Source organism: Molossus molossus, unplaced genomic scaffold (genome assembly GCF_014108415.1).
Source record: "Molossus molossus isolate mMolMol1 unplaced genomic scaffold, mMolMol1.p scaffold_m16_p_1, whole genome shotgun sequence".
NCBI lineage: Eukaryota > Metazoa > Chordata > Mammalia > Chiroptera > Molossidae > Molossus > Molossus molossus.
The window spans coordinates 227,381,219-227,399,849 of record NW_023425344.1 but is presented as its reverse complement, the minus strand read 5'-3'; the positions used below and the strand labels follow the sequence as shown (position 1 = coordinate 227,399,849).

Sequence of the window (18,631 nt, the reverse complement as noted above, 5' to 3'; positions counted from 1 at the left end):
CTTCTCTTATCTCCAGGTCCCCTCTGGCACTAAGGCCTCCAAAGCCCTGCCTCCTTCCAGATAAGGTCTCAGGGCTTTGGCAGGGCAGACAGTGACTCTTCTGCTTTGGAGCAGGAGCTGGAGGCGAACCCATGCCTCAGCCCTGGGCCACAGCCCTGCCCGTGGTCACCCTCCTCGTGCCTGCTCGAGCCCGTGGGAATTGGGGCTGCTCCCTGGCCCTGGCCTCCAACTGGCCCAGCATGGAGGCATTTGTTAATGCAATTAGCAGGGCGGTCCATGCAGAGGGGCTGGGGGCCAAGGTCTGACTCACACCTCCCTTTCCTCCCCTCCCTCTGCCAAACGGTAGAGGCCCACTCAGCCTGCCAGACAGCGTCTGCAGAGAGCGCGCGAGGGGCCAAGAAAGGCATCTTTCTCTCATTAGAGGCTTTTATGTGAACACAACTGCTATTTTGGAGCCGGGCGCTTGGCTGGCCCCTAAGCCCCAGTGCTGTTCCAGCCGCCCTGAGCTGCGGCCCCAGCACAGCTGTGGTGGGAGCAGGGTGAGTCCTTGAGGACCTGACTTCTCCCCCTGCCTTGGAGCTTGGGGCTGAGGTCAGGTCTGGGGACTCAGACCCTGGGCAGAGCTCGGGAGTGGAGAGGACGAGTCCCCAGGTGGATTCTAAGGTGTGGGAGCCAGACAAGGATTTCCTGGGCCTCGGGGGTCTCTGATGTCTGTCCTCTTTCTGTGAGGGAGGAATCAGGTGGCTCCGTTGGTAGGATCTTAGTGTCTCACTGACGCAAATTTTAGGGAAGATAGAGGTTTAATGGAGGAGCAGCTGAGCCTCAGGTGTGGGGGTACTGGGCCCAGAGTCTGATCCAGAACTGAGGTTCATCTTCCAGACTAGAGGGCATGGCGTTGGAGGCCTTGGAGGGGGGCACAGGCCTAAGGGTCCCACCCCGAAGTCAGTGCCTCATTAAGGGGCTATAGATGGAGGGAGGCTGTATCTCTGGGGCCCAGGAGAGAGACCTGATGACAAAAGCCCACCCTGGGGGTGGGGGTGGGGGTGGGGTAGAGAGGGAACTGCTGAATTTACCATCTGGAAAGCAGCCTGCCTTCTGGACCACAGGGCTTGGTCCATCTCTGGGGACAGGGTCACAGCAGACGTTCAGAAGGCCTCTTGCCGCTGCCGTTGGGGTTGTGGTGGAAATTTCTAAAGCTTTGCAGTGCTGTCCAACAGAACCTTCTGTGATGATGGACATGTTCTGTATCTTTCTGTTCAGCACGGTAGCCAGGAGCCGCATGTGGCCGTGAGCCCTTGAAGTGTGGCCAGTGCAACTGAGAAACTGGATTTTAAGTTTCATCTCATGTTAACCGGTTTCATCTTAAATAGCCACATACACCTCATGGCTGCAGCATTAGACAATGTTGGACAGCACAGCTTTAAAGAGTTCAAAGCACTTCTACATCCTCGATCTCTGTGGAGATTCACAAGTCTTGGAGGCCAGAATGATCAGACCTATGTTATGGGTGAGACAATGAAGGCAGCGGTTGGAGAATCTCAACAAGATGGGACGTGTCCAAGGTCACGCAGCGGAGATGTGGCTGAGCTGGAGTCAAACTAAATCCTACTGACTCCCAACCCCATGTCCTTGCTGCTACCAAGTAGCTGATCGCAGCAGCTCTCGGCAAATGGTAGAAGCAGCCTAAATGGTGGGAGCTGTTTCCAGAATCTTCCCAGCCCTGCCCATTCCAAGTTTGGTCTCCTCCCAAAGGTGGGGGTTTTGTGTGGAAAATCTGATCAAACCTCTGCTTGGCTGTTTTGGAGCAGAGTAAAGGTAGAAGGGGCATAGCCAGAAGGTGGGGGGTTGGAGGAACAATGCCTTCTATTTCTTACTTTCAAAGCAATTTTAAGAGTTTTCTTTTTGTTCCCCTCTCTTTTGGCATCCTGCTAACTCCACAGAGCTGAACTCCCAACGCTGAAACTTTCCACATGCCCAGGCCTCAGTGGGAAAGAGAGAGGGCCAGGGGAGTGTGGGGGAGCCCGAGTTATGAATGGCCAAAGACTGGCATTGGCGAGTGGGCATCGGTTGTCTGAGGATGCCAGCTTCCAGCAGGGAGGGCTTAGGGTGTGTCCTCAATGGCTGGACGTGGACATCGTGGCATCATACTTGATAACCGTTCACCAATAATCAATCAATGAAGATTCACTCAAGCCACATCCTCCATCCTGGGGTGATTTCTCCAGTGTAAGGCACATCTGTGCTCCTGAGGAAAAATGGAAGGGATTAGATGCTAAAAGTAAAACATAAAATGCCTGGTGTGGCTCAGTGGTTGAGCACTGACCCATGCACCAAGAGGTCGCTGGATCGATTCCCGGTCAGGGCACATGCCCAGGTTGTGGACCCGATCCCCAGTGGAAAACATGCAGGAGGCGGCCAATTGATGTCCTCTCTCATCGATGTTTCCATCTCTCTCTCCCTCTCCCTTCCTCTCTCTCTAAAATCAATAAAGAAAAAAAATTAAATAAAATAAATGTAAAGTAAAACATAAAGACTTCCAAGCCCACCATATTTGGGAGTGTTCTCTCTTAAAATCCCCGGTGCTGCAGGGCACCGTCTCTGCTGGGCCCTCGGGTTCCTTCTTTGCTTTATGCAACAGCCCCTGCCATTGGCTGTTCTGAGTTGGCTGGTTTCCTTTCAGATCCTTCAGTTTTGAAATCGGTGCTCATTTGACAGAGGAATGTTTTGCTTCAGTCTCCTTTAAACAAAAGGACACGTGACTACGATTGCCCCCTCCTTCCCAAAGTGTCCCAAACTTTTGGATTTCATGCACCAGTAAAATGTCCAAAAACATCTTCGGCACCAAAGTACAGGAGCCAGTTTTCCATTTTGCTAAATGAGGATGTTAGAAAAACAAACTACTGTTTGCCATCACCTTTAATTAAAAAAAAACACGTTAACACCAAAAAAAAAAAAAAAAAAAGGCAGGAAAGATATAATTTCAAAATAAAAGACATTTTTTTAAATGGAGGGAAGAAAGCATTACCAAAAAGTCAGGAAATTGTTTTTATTTCCCTTATTTTATGGTAGGCCAGTAAAAACTGTCCTAAGAATGTACCCTTTCATAGACAGGCAGTTGGAGCCACCATTTGGGGCCATTTTGGGGTGACTTGGGGGAATGGAGAGAGAGGAGTTTATGGTCCAATCCCATAATGCAGGGGCTCAGCTCAGAACAAAACTAGAGTGTTTACTTAGTGAGGAAGTCAGTCTTGCTGAGACTTACGAAAACAACTCAAGAGCAGATGCAAATGAGGTCCGTGAGGGCTGGCTCAACACCTCCGAAAACCTGGAACTTGTTGGAAAATCTTTTTTAGAAGATCTGATCCAGAAAGGTTATCTTCCCAAGGAGGTTTTTTCCGCCAACAAATTGGGCTGGTTTGGAAACCCTTTAGAATTTTTATTTACCACAATGTTATATACATATTAAATGCTGTTTTTATAGTTTCCCCTCCTACCTACCCATTTTCCATGAGCTGTTCATTGTACCAACCGAAGCTTGCCAAGCCTGGTCTGCACCGAGGACCTGACTCCCTGACTCCCCGCGCGGCCGTGAGAACCCGCCGCTGGGCAGAGCTTCCTGCACGCAGGGCCAGTCCTGTTGTCTCTGCACCTCCAGCACCCAGTGTGCCCAAGAGGGTGCTTCCTAATTGTCTGCAGAATGTCTGAGCACGTAAGACAGAACCAGAAGTAAGCAAGTTGCCGGTGAGTCAGGAATTTAGGGCCTTAGGTTTTAGAGAGTGGATGTTGTTAAACTCAAGAAAGGGCTGTCCTCAAAGCCTGGCGAGGGGGGCTCGTAGAAGAGAGATGGGCTTCAAAGGGCCACCTTTAAGGCAAGGACCACCCACCCACTCAGAGGAGGAAGGGACACCTAGACTGGGAGACTGCTGCATGGCCTTCCTCTCACCCATGCCAGGCTTTGAGGATCTGTCAGCACAGAGGTGTGGCTTTGAGGGACCAGGGGTGATGCAGCATTTGTGGTCCACGTGGAAAATCACTCAGGCCTTCGCTTTCCACTCCCTCCCTAAAATAAACCGGGGCAGAGACCTGGCCTGGGCGTACCTTTTCCCCCAGTGTTTGCTGGCCCTGGTTTGGCTGTGGGGCTGGTCTCCAAGGGTGGTGACAGGGGCCTGGCAGGTAGTTAGGTGGGGCCTCTGCTTCCTTCACTGAATATTCTCCCACTCTGTCACCAGACCCCCGCCTCCTTGGACCTCTAACCACTCCTAGAACACTTCGTGTTCCCTCCAGCCTCCAGAGCTTTGCACTTGCCCATCCCTCCGCCTGAAAGGGTCTGTCCATATCTTTGCCGGCCACCTCCTTTGCACCAGTCACATCTCACTCTTCAGAGAGGCCTGCTCTGACCACCCATCTAAAGCGCCTGTTTGAGCACTGACCACTGCATCACCCGAGGCACTGCCTGAAACAACATTATGCTATTGTTTTCTTGTTTCTTATGGGTCTCCCTGACTCGACTGCAAGCTCCAAATGGGCAAAGACTTTGTCCCTAGGGCCTAGCACACAGTGGCTCAGCAAATATTTGTTGAATGAATGAGTGACAGGTGGAGGAGACACTGGGTTTAGAGGGTCCAGCACGCGCCCGATTGTGCTCTTCTGGGTTCCCACCTGTTCCCCAGGGGAGGTCCTGCACTCCAGTGTGTGTGCCCGTGTGTGAATCTCCCTTGGCCGCTGGTCACTGGAGGTGACTCTGATTTTGCAAGGTGATGAAGGGCAGTGAAGAGAGAAGTCATGGCCTCCATGGCCAGTGGCTGCTGCACAGTGCTGGCTTGGAGAAAGGGGTTGAGGTCAGTTCTACTTTACCCTCAGGGTGGACCGAGGGCCCAGGAGTTAGAATCCTTCCAGCTCCTGGTCAGGAGTTCCACCACTTGCTAAGGAGGATTGAAGCTTCAGAGCAGATGTTCTTAAAAGATGAAGAAGAGCCCTGGCCAGTTTGGCTCAGCGGTTAGAGCGTCGGCCTGTGGTCCAGAGAGACCCGGGTTCGGTTCCCACTAAGGGCACGTACCTCGGTTGTGGTTTGTCCCCGGCCCTGGTTGGGTCGTGCGGGTGGCAGCCACTCGATGTGTCCCTTTCACGTTGATGTTTCTCTCTCTTTCTCTCTTCCTCCTGCTCTATCTGAACAAAAATAGAAAAAAATGTCCTCGGGTGAGGATAAAAAAAAGATGAAGAAGAGGAGGGGCTGTCATGCTGAAGATGCTTAGTATACTTCAGTATCCCCCAGCCTCCTAACCCACCGTCATGTGATTCATGAGGAAACTGAGGCTCAGTGAGGTCAAGATCACATGACTTGTGGACGAGAGAAACCTCCCCCCACAACTCAAACCCTCGACTTTCAGGCCGGTGTTGAGCACTTTCCCATAAAAGAGATGCATTTCTTCATGCATTCATTATTCATTCATTCATTCAGTATTTATTGAGAATCTACTCTGTGACAGTCTCTATTCCAACCAAGTTCTTGAGCTATAGAAGGAACAAAACAAAACATCTGAGCAGCTGCCCTCGTGGTAGAGAGACAGACGACAAAACGTGGGCTCCAGGTGTGTAACACAGTGTCAGGAGATTCTGCTGGAGGTGGTGGTGTGAGTGGCTTCACACCTCTGGTCAGTCAGTCCTTGGTTGTCCAAAGGTGACAGGCAAACCTCACCCTATGGCCTGTGGGTGGAGGGCAAAGAGAAATGGGGCCAGGGAGCCTTCAAGGGGCCCTTCTGACAGGTGGGTGTCGGGTCCCCTGGCCCCTGCCCTCACCCCTTTTCCTGTCTCTCTAGCTGTGTGCCAGCCGCCGTGCCAGAACAGGGGCTCCTGCAGCCGGCCCCAGCTCTGCGTGTGCCGCTCCGGCTTCCGGGGAGCCCGCTGCGAGGAGGTTATCCCTGAGGAGGAATTTGACCCCCAGAACTCCAGGCCAGCCCCCCGACGCTCAGCCGAGGGTCCGCCCAACCTGCGCAGGAGCAGCGCAGCCAGAGAAAGCACAGCAGCCAGAACACGGCCAGTGACACCACAGCTGCCACCGGCCAGGTAAGTCCCCTCCTCGGGGGACCTTGGCCTGGGGCTTCTTCCTTGGGACCATTTGCTGAAGACCTTGGAGAAAGCTGGAGTCGTCCTTCCTTCCCTCCTCCCCACTGTCCGTCCCGTTCCCTGCCTCCTCCAGCCGTGTGGAGAGCAGGAGAGCAGGTGTGGGCTGGCGTCGGCTGTGCCAGGCTGGAGTGGGCAGGGGGGCTGGGAGGTAGGAGGCCGCTGAGGGGGCGTGGCCCTGGGACCAGGTTCTCTTGCTTCCACCCCTGGCCTTGCCACTTCCTAGGTGGGTGACCTTGGACAAGTTATGTCTCTGATCCTCCTTAGTGAGGTGGGGACCATGATGACAATAACCATATCATGGAATTGTTGTAAGGATTGGGTTAGCCAGTACACACAGTGCCTGGCACATCGTAAATTCTTTATAAATGTCTCTCCTCCTCCTCCTCCTTCTCTACCTGTGGTCTCTGATGCAGGAAGGGCTCCTCTGCCAGAAAAAACACCCTTCCGTTCCCTCACCACCCAATGTTAACCTCTCTCCTTGGAGGGGAAGAGGAGGAGGGAAGAGCAGACAAAGTGGGCAAAGGGAGTGTTCACGGGCAGGATTCCCTGGCCTGCTTGCCAGCTAAACCAGCCAGACTTTTTCTAGCTCAGGACAGGAAATCTGAACTTTGTAAACTGGTCCATTTCTAGAGAGCTGTGTTTTCCTTTTGGTTTTTCAGGTTAGTTTTTCCATTCGCTTTCTACTTAGGAAGTTCTTTGTGAAATGTTGCAACCTTGTCTTGCTGAACTAGGGGGAAACAGGGACCTGCCTTGCAGAGGCCAGGAGAACCAGGGAGAGAGGCTGGCTGTCAGGTTGGGTCCCCAGCTAGAAAGCTCAGGAGGGAAAGGACAGGTGCTGAGATTGTCCAGCAACTCTGAAGAGGGGACCGGAATGACCAGGGTCTCGGTAAGGTGGGGTTCCAGGGCCCAACCACCCAACTGGTCATTTCCAAAGACAACTAGGAGCAGAAAGAGCTGAAGGATGAACTCCGGGAGAAGCCTAGAGCACTCCAAGGTCAAAACCAGAAGAGTGAAACCCTTAGGCCAAGACCTGGGAATGCTGGGGCAGAGAGAGGGGCAGAGCTAATGTCTATGTGGACAATGCAGGGGCAGGTGGGCAGGGCCCGAGCCTTGTTCTAATTAGTCCCAGCTGTGGGTCCCAGGTGGTAGGAAGGTACCTGGAGGAACCCAGTGGCACCAGCTGCAGGGCCAGCCAGGAGCAGGGTGGGAGCAGTTCTTCCAGCTGGTTTTCCCACTACAAACTCTCTTTGGCTCGCATGATTCATTCGTTTTATGATACACTGATCTTCTGCGTGCGGGGTTGGGGGTGCACACGAGAGCACTGGAGAGTGGTTGCTTGGCAGGTTATTCTGCCCTCACACCCTGAGTCAGAGCTGTCCGCCACCCTCTGCCCCACCTTGCCAGCCTGTCCTGCTCCTCACAGTCTTCAAGGCCCATTCCCACTTCTTCCAAACCTCCCCTCCCCAGGCATTTCTACCCAGCTCTCTGACTTCCTGCAACACACGCTTGGCATGCATCTCTGTGGGTCTGTGCCCTGTGTCTGCAATCAGACTGTGTGGCCTGTGCCCTGGAAGGCAGGGATTCTGTCTCATACCCTGGATTTCCCCACAGCTCCTCCCATAGTCCTAGCTTACCGGATTTAGTACTTTCTCACTTGGACCAAACTGAAGAGTTGGCATTGAACCCTCACCCTGTGCCTGGAACCAAGGGCCTGGCTGTGCTGCTCCGAGTGCAGGGAGAGGTGGGCTCCCTGCCTTCCTGTGGAGCACTTTCACTCTGCCTTGGGGTGGTCTGTCTATTTGCTCTCTGGACCAGGACCTCCCGAGAGCAGGACTGTGTCCTGCTCATTCACGAACGTGGCCCTGGTCCCTAACACTGCAGGTGCACAATCAACAGAAGTTGAATGAATAAATGAATGAGGCTTGATGCTGGGGAGAGAAGGGAGCTGGCAGAAAAGGAGGACACACGATGGGAGCCTTTGATCTCCCAGCGAAGGTTTCTTCGTCTGTGCAAAGAGATGCTGGAGGGCAAAGGCCCGGGGTGAGGTCTGTGGCCCACAGCAGGGCCACCCTCTTTGAGCTTCACAGGGTCCCTGGCCAGGGGCTACTGTGATGTTTTTAATGAGCTGCAGCCTCCAGGCCAGCTCAGTCTTCCTCTGCCCTGGGACTTCAGTGCCGTGAAATCTGGAAAGTCCGAGTGGCCCGCTGTCGGCCCAGCTGTGTTTTGCTTTGGGAGGCCAAATCCTGCTTGCCTTGTGGTGTCAGACATTTCCTGTGAGTGTAGCCAGGTTTCCCAAGCAGCCGAAAGCCTCTCTCCTGATGGCAACTTGGACAGGCCCTTGGTGTCCAGCTAGAGGCAGTGACATGACTCAGGGGCATTTTAGAAGTGCGAGAGGGGTAAAAAATGTCCAAGTGGGGATTGGTGATAGCCAGAGGCCCCGTTTAGGAGAGGATTAGACAGAGGCCAAAAGACTTGTGTCCCAGAAGATGAGAGGGAGGGACCAGGAGAGTCTGAGGCCGCAGGCAGCATGCCCCACACAGAGCCAGACATGGATAGATGTGGTCCAGCTGTGGCCTGGGCTGACTGCTCCTTCTGAGTCCCAGGTCCAGGCTTGTTCCACAAGGCTGGACAGAGGTCCTCCTCACCTGGGGAGCAAGAGCCAGGGAGCTGGGGAAGGGCCTCAAGAGATTGGGAAAGGAGGTGGTTACAACACCCTGAAACCAGCAGACCTTAGAAAACAGCACTTTACACAGTGCGTCTCAACTCTGCAACGGGGAGTGAATTGCCTGGGAACTTGTTAACATGCAGCTTCTGATTCAGCAGGTCTGGAGTGAGTGTCAGGTCTCAGGTGATGCTGCTGGTCGATGGACCACACCTTGAGTAGTGAGGGTCCTAGCCTGGGCATTTGGACAATCCTGGGTTCCAATCTTGGACTTATTCTCACCAGCAGTGTGGCATTAGGCAAGCATCCTAACCTCTCTGAGTCAGTATCTCTATCTGATAGGATTGCAGAGAGGATTAAATGAGGTAATATGTGAAGAGCACTTAGTATGGTGCCTGATTTGAGTTAGTGCTCAATTCCTATTAGCCATCAGCAAGGTGGTTTTCTTTGCCTTGGGAACTTGAGTGGACTGACTGTGGCAAAGAGCAAACAGAAAACCAGGGTGCATGCCTATGGTCATGCGTGTGTGTGCATGCGTGTGTGCATGTGTGTATGTGTGTGTAGACCTGCTCTGGGGGAAAGTCTCAGGGGAGGTGTGACTAGCAGAAGCAGCGGCAGCATCAGTGGTGGCTTTGTCCAGCTTGGTTGTTCCACCAGGACCAGTCTCATCAATTTTATGGCAGACAGGGTCAAGGGGAGGTGTCACAACATTTCTCAGAATGAGAGGGATTTCCACTGGGTTTGCTGCTTAGCCTGATCTGAACACTTAGAGGCTGGCCCCTGGGGACATCTAAGCATACTTAATCAGTTCTCGGGCAACAACGGGCTCTATGGCTGTGATCACAGATTGTCACAAGTTTAGCAGCTTAAAACAATGCAAATTATTATCCTACAGTTCTGTAGGTCAAGCATCTGATACGGGTCTGACTAGACCAAAGTTAAGGCATCACAGGGCTGAGTTTCTAGAGGCTCTAGGGGAGAATCTGCTTCCTGTTCACTCGGGATGTTAGCAGAATTCAGTTCCTTGCAGTCGTAGGACTGAGGTCCCCATTTCTTTGAGGCAGCATCTAGAAGCTGCCCACATTCCTAGACTTGTGGCCATCGTTCCATCTTCAAAGCTAGTAATGGCAGGTGAACTCTTCATGTTTGGAATCCCCTCTGCTTTCTTCTTTGGCTGAATCTCTCTCACTGACTCTTTTGTTTTCTCCACTTTAAGGGCCTGTGTGATTACCTTGGGTCCACCCAACAATTTCCCTGTTTTAAGGTTAGCTGATTAGCAACCTAAATTCCATCTGTCAATCTTCATTTCCTTTTGCCATTTAATGTAATATATTCAAAGGCGTAACACCAGGGGACAAAGATCATGGGGGCCACCCACCCACTCACTGCAGCCCATTCCAGCTGGGACCCTCCGTCTGAAGTGCGACAGCTCCATTGTCAAGGGCTTGTCACAAGGGTAGCCCTACCTGATCTGGCCCCCAAAACCTTTCTGACATCTCTGACATCCATTCTCACCAGGTGCTTCCTCACTCACTGCTTCTGCCAGCAAACTGGTATTTCCTGAAACATACCAGGGATGCCTTCACCTGGCAGCCGTTCTCCACCTGTGGGGCGCGACCCCTTTGGGGGTCGAACGACCCTTTCACAGGGGTCGCCTAGGACATAAGAGTAGGAAAATTATAGTTATGAAGTAGCAATGAAAATAGTTTTATGGTTGGGGGTCACCACAACAGGAGGAAGGTGGAGAACCCCTGCCTTAGGGCCTTTGCATGTGTATGCCCGTCCCTGGAACACCGAGTGTCCTAGGTCTGTCATAACCAATGACCACAAACGGAGTGGCTTACAACACCACACACTTATTCGCTCACTGTTCAGGAGACCAGAAGTCCAAAATCAAGAGGTTGGAAGGTTTGTTTGTTCTGGAGGCTCAGAGGGAGAATCTGTTCCATGCCTCTCCCCTAGCATGTTGGCTTCCAGCGGTTCTTGGTATCCCTTAGTTTACAGCTATATCACCCTAGTCTCTGCTTCTGTCATCACATGGTCTCGTGTGTGTGTTTGTGTGTGTGGTGTCCTCCTTATAAGGGCAAATCCAGTATTTGGATTTAGGATATACCCGAATCCAGTATGACCGCCTCTAAACCTAACTAATCACATTGGGAGTTAGGACTTCAAGACATCTTTTGGTAGACACAATTCAATACACATCAAGCAACCCCCCCCACTAGCCCCCTCCCCCCCCAGCTTGCTTCCTCCCCTTCCGGGCTTTCCTTCCCGGTGGGGCCTTCCATGTTCACCCAGTTTAAACCTGCACGCACCAAACCCTATCCCCTAATATTTTTCTCCATAGGACTAACATCTTATATATTTACTTATTTGATTTGTTGTTTTTCTTACTCCAGTGAAATGGCAGGTCCAGAAGGACAAGGATTTTATTTTTTTGTTTTTTTTTATTCTCACCCGAGGACATTTTTCCATTTTTTGTTCAGATAGAGTGGGAGGAAGAGAGAAGAAGAGAGAGAGAGAAACATTGATGTGAAAGGGACACATCGAGTGGCCGCCACCCACACAACCCAACCAGGGCCAGGGACAAACTGCCACCGAGGTACGTGCCCTTAGCAGGAACCAAACCCGGGTCTCTCAGGACCGCAGGCCGACGCTCTAACCGCTGAGTCAAACCGGCCAGGGCAGGACAAGGATTTTATCTGTTGTCTTTGCTGATGTATCTCCAGCACCTCCATTAAGACTGGGCCAGAGCTGCACTGAGCAAACGTGTCTGGCTGTCTACCAGCCCTCTCTCCTTACTTCTCACAACTCCTGCCCTGGGTTCCAACGACCCCCTTCTACTGATGAGGCTCAGAGAAGTGAGGTCACTTGTCTCCACTCCCACAGCGGAGCCTGGGACCCAGACCGGGGCCACGCCTGTCTGGGCTTTGGTCTGTGGGGACAGGGAGGAAGGGCAGGGTCATTAGTGCAGCTCCTGCCCAGCCTCGGTGGTGAGTGGTGGGGCCACTAAGCACATGTGTGTGCCTGTGTGGGGGTGGTCGAGGAACTTGCTGCCTCAGATCAGGACCCTGGCATTGTTCAGCCCCCACGCCGGTCCTCTTGGCACTTCCTGATGTGTGACCTTTAACCTGCTGTTGCTGAGACTAAGCCCATTGGTTACCCAGGGAGTGCTGCCTCCCGTTGCCCCTAGGCCTTGCCCAGGCCTCCTGTAGGGTGAGGGCAGGGGAAGAGGACTCTGCCCCGTGGGGCGGTCTCTGCTAGTCTGGGGGAGCAAAGCAACCTTTCAGTGGATTGCAGCACCTGGGCCTCTACAGGGGAGCCCCAGGCACCCCTTCCCAACAGAATGGCAAGGGATATTCTCAGAAGGTTGAGGGCCCAGAAACAGAGACTAGGCCCCTGGGGAGAGGGCAGCTGGGCACAGAAGGGGCAAGGGAAGGTGCGAGGAGGCAGGGCAGCGCTGGGCTTTGGAGTCAGGCAGAAGCGAAACCTGGTGCCTGCCCAAACTAGTTATGCAAGTCACTTCACCTCACTGAAGTCAGCTCCTTGGACTCTGAAGGGGAAAACTCATGTCATCTCATGTCACAGGGCGGTTGAGAGAGTTCAGTGAAATAACGCGGGTAGAATAACGGGCAGGGTGTCGGGCACACAGTCAGGCCAACAGATGTGAAGTCTCCTACCCTACCTGCCTACTCTCCATGCTTGTGACAGATCAGTGTGAGACACCCCATTTGCCAGGATGGGTTTTCCCCCGCCCCACTGTCTGGGCTTACAGATGGGGAAACTGAGGCAGGACAATGGTTGGGAGCTAGGTTTGGGTCTGTTCTGGGAACCCAGGAGACCCTGACTCTGGGCCAGTCTGAAGGCTTCCTGTGCCCCTGAGTCTGGCTCCCGCTCCAGCCACGTCCTTCCTTCTCCTTTCCTCTGGCCTGTGCTTCTGCTTGCTCCTTGGGGCAATGTGACCGACCCCGTTTGTCCTCCCTCCTCCTCATTCAAGTCCCTTGGACCCAAGACCATTCTCTAATATACCCCTGAGACATGACGAGAGACCAACTCATGCTAGGAGAACTTGGAGAAGTCCCTTGCCCTCCCTGGGCCAGTTTCCCCACTTGTAAATCAGAGAGTCTTCTCTGAGGTCAAGACTAATGACCTCAGATGGTGGCCTCCAGGTTGGCTGTTTAACATCCCCCATGGGAAATGTGCGTGTTCCCCCTTTACCCATTCCCAAGGTCGTGACAAGGACGTGTGATGCCTCTCACCAGGGCAGACCTTGGCCGTCCCTGGCAGTCTGGCCGCAGGTCCTCCCTGGCAATGCGGTGGTGGGGTGGAGCGGCCACCTCTTTTGTGCTGTGTCACATTCCCCAGGCCCCCGGGTGGTGCCTCCCTGCAGCGTTGACTCAGCCCTATGATCCTGGCTGAGTCAAGCTTCTGGACCTGGGCTCTGGGAGTTGACTGCCTTCTTTCCTTTTCTTGTCTTTTTCTTTTCTTAGTCTTATTTTTTTTTCCCCCTGATTTGTTTTTATGACTCTGAGCCTCAAACTTACCTCCTGGGGTTTTTTTCTGGAATTTCTCAACCCTTAGGGCCTTGACTACAGTAATTGGAAAGGACTTAGAACTAGGAGACCCAATGTTGCTTCCCGCGGGGCTACTGACTAACCTGGTGACGTGGGTACTTCCCTAAGCCTCAAGCCTCTGTCTGTGAAATGGGAAGGATACTTCTTTTCTCACTGGAAAGTCGTGAGGATGATCCGAGACAATGTGGATGAAAGGTTTCTTCGTGAACTGTGAGGTGACTTGAAGGGCTGGATATTGTCATTCTTCGCAGTCCTGACCGTGGGCTGAGGTATCTGCTATACCGCTATACGTGAGTGGGCTACTCTCAGGAGGACCTCCTCCCGGGGCCCTTCCTGGCCATCTTTGTAAGGTCTTAACCTTAGGTTAGGCTTAGACACTGCACACAGCTCCAGGAGGGGTGCTTCACGTCATAGTCTGGGACGTGTACCCAAAGGCTGCGTGTGGTGACCCGGGACATGGCTCCTTGCCCAGAGGGAGATGTCTCCCATTTTCCCATTATTTAATATTGTAAACCTCCAACTTGAGAGTCCTCTCATTTGGCTCCCGTTTTATTTCCATGGTACTTATTATTTTCCACTTTCTAACATGACATAATTGACTTATTATGTTTATTGTCTGTTTTTCCCCAACTACAGTGTGAGCTCCTCCAGGGCAGGGATGTTTGTTTTGTGCAGATATATCCCAAGCTCCCAGAACAGTGCCTGACATATAGGAAGCACTCAATAAGTAGCCACTGAGTGAACATCCCTGTCGCAGTGTGTCCCCTGTTGCTGCCTGGAGCAAAGCCGTTAATCTTGGGTCCATACCCTTCTGAGCTTGCCCTCAGCCCACGCCCGAGCACATCACTGATCAGGAAGGGGCTCTCCCGACGCTCCCGACAGGTGGGTACCTGCCCACCCTGTGCCCCTTGGCCGTGGGGTTCTGGAGCGAGGGCAGGCCGAGGGCCACACTTCTCCCCTGAGGGTGACCACAGGGCAGCCAGGACAGGGTTAGCAGACCCTCAGGAGGCCGGGAGTCTGGTGCGGGCTGTGGCGGCTGTGAAGGGCCTCCCGGTTCCTTCTATCTCTCGGGCCTTAGAAGAGCCCCATGAACTCCTTCCCTGGGGCTGTGGGTTTGGAGGGGGAGGGCTCAGAAGGGAGTCGTCAGAGGGAGATGCTCACTCCTGGGCCTCCAGCCAGAACAAACGGAAAGGGTTTTATTGTCCCAGGTCTGAAGTCACAGAAGCTTAGCTGCTGCTCTTTGAAAGAGTCAAGGAGACTTGTGTCTCCGCTGAGATCCTCCTTCGCTGCCCGCGGCCCTCTCCCTGCTGCTTGCAGACTGTTCTGGATGCAGAGACAGGCCACATTAGGGTCTGCGCAGGATGCCTTGGCACTTAGTCCCTGCCATCTGTACCCATCTCTGCCCAGCAGAGACTACTGGGAGTGGGTTCGAAGCACGCCGTCCCCACCCGGGAGTGGAGGGAGGTCGGCTGTCCCATGCTGGACCTTTCAGTCACTGGACACAAAACCAGGGGATGACTGTCACTTCACAGTCTCTGACAGACACTCCAGGAACTGTGCAGGGCACAGCCCGGGCAGCTGTACCTGGTGACCCTGGACCTGGCGCCTTCCCAAAGGGAAGTGTCCCCCATTTTCACCAGAAAGCGTTTTCCTCCGAGGCAGTCCTCTCTGGTGGGGCGGAGCTGCCGAGGCCCCTTCTCGGTTTCTCTAAAAGGGAGGTGGACCGCTGGGGCCTTGCAGAGTGTGCACGTGCTCCTGTCCCACCCACCCAAAAGCCTGCGACCCACGGAGCTCAAGGTGCGGCAGGGCACGGGCTCCGGGCACGTGCAGCTGGGCTTGCAGTCTGGCTGTGCTTTGACTCTAGGCCGAGGGGTCCTGACAGAGGCTGGGGACCAATGTGCCTCTCTCTGTGCAACAGCGCCTCGAACCTCTTCCTGCTGCCATGCTCCGCCCAGTGCATTCACCTCTGGGTTGGTGAGGATGCCAAGCTCAGGCCTGTGAGTGCTCAGGGACGAAGGGGGCTGAGGCCTTCTTGCTCCCCACATAGTGGGCAACAAGTGGGCAGATTCAGGGGAGATGGTGTCTGCTTCCTGCACACCTCTCTTTCCTTCCTCCCTCTACTGTTTAAGCTGGAAGGAGAATACCTGGCCTCGACAGCCCAAGATAGCCCCAAAATCTCAGATAAAGACGGTATGACTCCCTTTTCCAGGGCTCTCCCAGAGCTGAGGATGATCAGGATCCTTCCCTAGGTTAGGTGCCAGAGAGGGACTTCCTCCCAGCCCGGCCCTGGCCCCAGCCCCTACAATCTCTGAGATATGAGCTGTTGGCCTCTTATCTGCCCGCAGCTGCAGCAAAGTGATGGAGAAAGCTACGAGCCTCTTCCTCTTCCAGTTCCCCTTCTTCATCACCACCATCCACATGCTTCACTGCACCCTGCTCTGTGTCTCAGGCACGGTAATAGATGCTCTGCCCTCCTCTCTCCTCTCCTTTCCTCCCCACACCAAAATCACCAGCTCAGCCACATGCCGGAAACGGATGTTGCACAAATGTCTTTTGGGCAATTATGTTGAGTCCAAGTACGGTGTATAAATGGAGTGGGGTGCAGGGCTCCACCTGCTGCTGGGATGGGGGCAGGTACCCAGGACCAAAGGACAGGGAGACTCTGGGTGCTCACCACAGCCCTGCCCTAGCCTCAGCCTAATGGGGCGTCTAGAATTGTGGTCACAGTGGTGAATGTTTGGGTCCAGACTAGGTGGGACTGTGGTTATGGTTGTGGTGACATTCTGTTTCACAACAGAGGGGGTGGTTAGGGTAACTTTAGTGTGGTATTAGAATGAGGCTATAACCTGCGGGTTGTGGTTAGGGTTATGTCACAGCATAATTTAGGACTGTGAGTGTTTTTAGGGTTGTGATTTTAATCCACCGTTTATGAGCATTATCGAGTCAGCTGGCCAACTGTGCGAAGCACTTTACAGGCCAAGTTTAATCCTGGGGACAGTGTGGCACAGTGGTCGAGAGTGTGAGTCATGAGTCTGACCTCAGTTTCATCTGCTTCTGTTGCTCGCTGGCTGTTTGATACCATACGAGCTCCGTTAGCTCCCTGAGTCTCAGTATACTTTGATAATGCTAATGCTGGCCAGAATGGAATAAAAATACAGGGTTGCAGTCAGAATAAAATAAAAGAAATTGGATAAAGTGCTAAGCCACATAGCTTAGTACTCAATACTTGGTAGCCAGCTGATACTTTCTTATCTGTGTCAGTCAGAGTTCCAGCAGGAAACAGATGGCACACTCAATGGGGACACTTTGATAAAGGGTTTAACTGCAAGGACACAGACAGGGTTAGGGGTAACAATAAAGGATGGGGGACACCCTGGGGGTAGCTGTGTAGAGAAGCCCTTACTTAACCCGCCAGGTCTAAAGGGGACAGGAACCAGGGGTTACTGGAACCCAGAGCAGCTCCGGCTGGTAGAGGAACACGGCCACCGTCCACCCGCAGCGGCCTGTCAGGAAAGAGCCAGGAGGATCAATATCTCTGCTTCCTGCTGGGTCCCACGTGGGCTGGGGCACGCAGATCTCCAGCACATTGACCAGTCCCCACAAGGACCCTGTGAGGAGGATACTCCTATTACAGTCCAGTTCTGCTCAACACTCGGACCCGTGCTTGCAGCCACTGGGCAACCAGCCCCTAGGGCAGGTGAGCCGAGGCAAGTGCAGACCAGCAAGCCTGGTGCAGCAGCTGCAGAGGACTGGGTCTGCATGGCATCCAGTGTCTTTTCCAGAACGCTACAGAAACCTGGCCAGAGCCTGGGGCAGCATTCCCCACGGCCTTGTGTGGGAGCGAAGGGAGCTTGCTGGGTCATTAAAACGTTAATGTATGCAGTTTCCAGCCTCCTGCTTAAAAAATAGTAACAACAAACATTTCAAGCTTGTGGCTGTACTCATAGCATTTAACTGACCTAATCCTTTAGGATTTTTGTTTGAAGGGAAAGAGTTAGGGAGAGATGAAGCAAGGACGGAATGGAAAGACAGTTAATACTGTTTCTCAGCTGCCCCAGGGAACGTCTGTCCCATCCAGTGGCTTTGCGCAGACTGCGGCCGCTCCGTAAATGCCACCCTCCGGGTTGGGTGTGTGTGTGCCTGCGTGAGAGAGAGACACGTGGACCGTGGGTGGAAAGCTGTGCTGAGAGCACGCCTCGAAAATCACTGGAGTTTTTTCAGGTCCTGTGAATTTTCCTTTCGAGCTCGAGTTTTTCAAATATATGTCAGGTTTCACCTCTTGTCTACAACGTAGAGGAAGTTTCGGATGAATGGGTCCAGTAGTTTTTCCAGTTACGCGATGTTTAAATCTGCCACCACTTAACCACTTGCCACTGTCAGGAAAGGTGCTGGGTGCTTCCCAGGTGGTACCGAAGTGGTACCGTCAGCCCTCCGTACCGTCAGCTCCACACCCACAGAGTCAACCAACCACGGCTAGAAAATATTCAGAAAAACACGCCCTGGCCGGTTTGGCTCAGCGGTTAGAGCGTCGGCCTGCGGTCAGGAGAGACCCGGGTTCGGTTCCCGCTAAGGGCACGTACCTCGGTTGCAGTTTGTCCCCGGCCCTGGTTGGTTGTGCGGGTGGCAGCCACTCGATGTGTTCCTTTCACATAGATGTTTCTCTCTCTCTCTCAGTTCCTCTCTCTTCCTCCCACTCTACCTGAACAAAAATGGAAAAATGTCCTCGGGTGAGGATAAAAAAAAAAAAAATTCAGAAAAACAAAAAGTTGCATTGTTGCTGACGTATGCTGTATAGTTAGGCCTATGAGCCTACACTGAACACGTACAGACTTTTTTTCTTGTCCTCATTCCCTAAACCAGCGGTTCTCAACCTCTGGGTCGTGACCCCTTTGGGTGACCCTTTCACAGGGATTGCCTAAGGCATAACAGTAGCAACATTACAGTTATGAAGTAGCAACGAAAATAATGTTATGGTTGGGGGTCACCACAACATGAGGAACTGTATTAAAGGGTCGCAGCTTTAGGAAGGTTGAGAACCCCTGCACAGTATAACAACCATTTACATTGTATTAGGTATGATAAGTAATCTAGAGACTATTTAAAGTATAGGGGAGAGCCCTGGCCGGTTTGGCTCAGCGGTTAGAGCTCGGCCTGCGGACCGGAGAGTCCCGGGTTCGGTTCCCGCAAAAGGGCACGTACCTCAGTTGCTGTTTGTCTCCGGCCCTGGTTAGGGTTGTGTGGGGGGGCAGTTACTCGATGTGTCTCTTTCTCA

At 53.1% G+C, this 18,631-nt stretch overlaps 1 protein-coding gene across 1 annotated transcript in view; it reads left to right on the top strand.

Moving 5' to 3' along the window:
• The window catches only part of LTBP2 (latent transforming growth factor beta binding protein 2), a 101,006-nt gene that overhangs the window by 19,407 nt on the left and 62,968 nt on the right, over positions 1–18,631 (top strand). Inside the window, exon 6 of the mRNA XM_036251259.1 lies at positions 5,817–6,063. Coding sequence (XP_036107152.1) covers positions 5,817–6,063 — 247 coding nt within the window. The remainder of the gene's footprint in view (positions 1–5,816; positions 6,064–18,631) is intronic.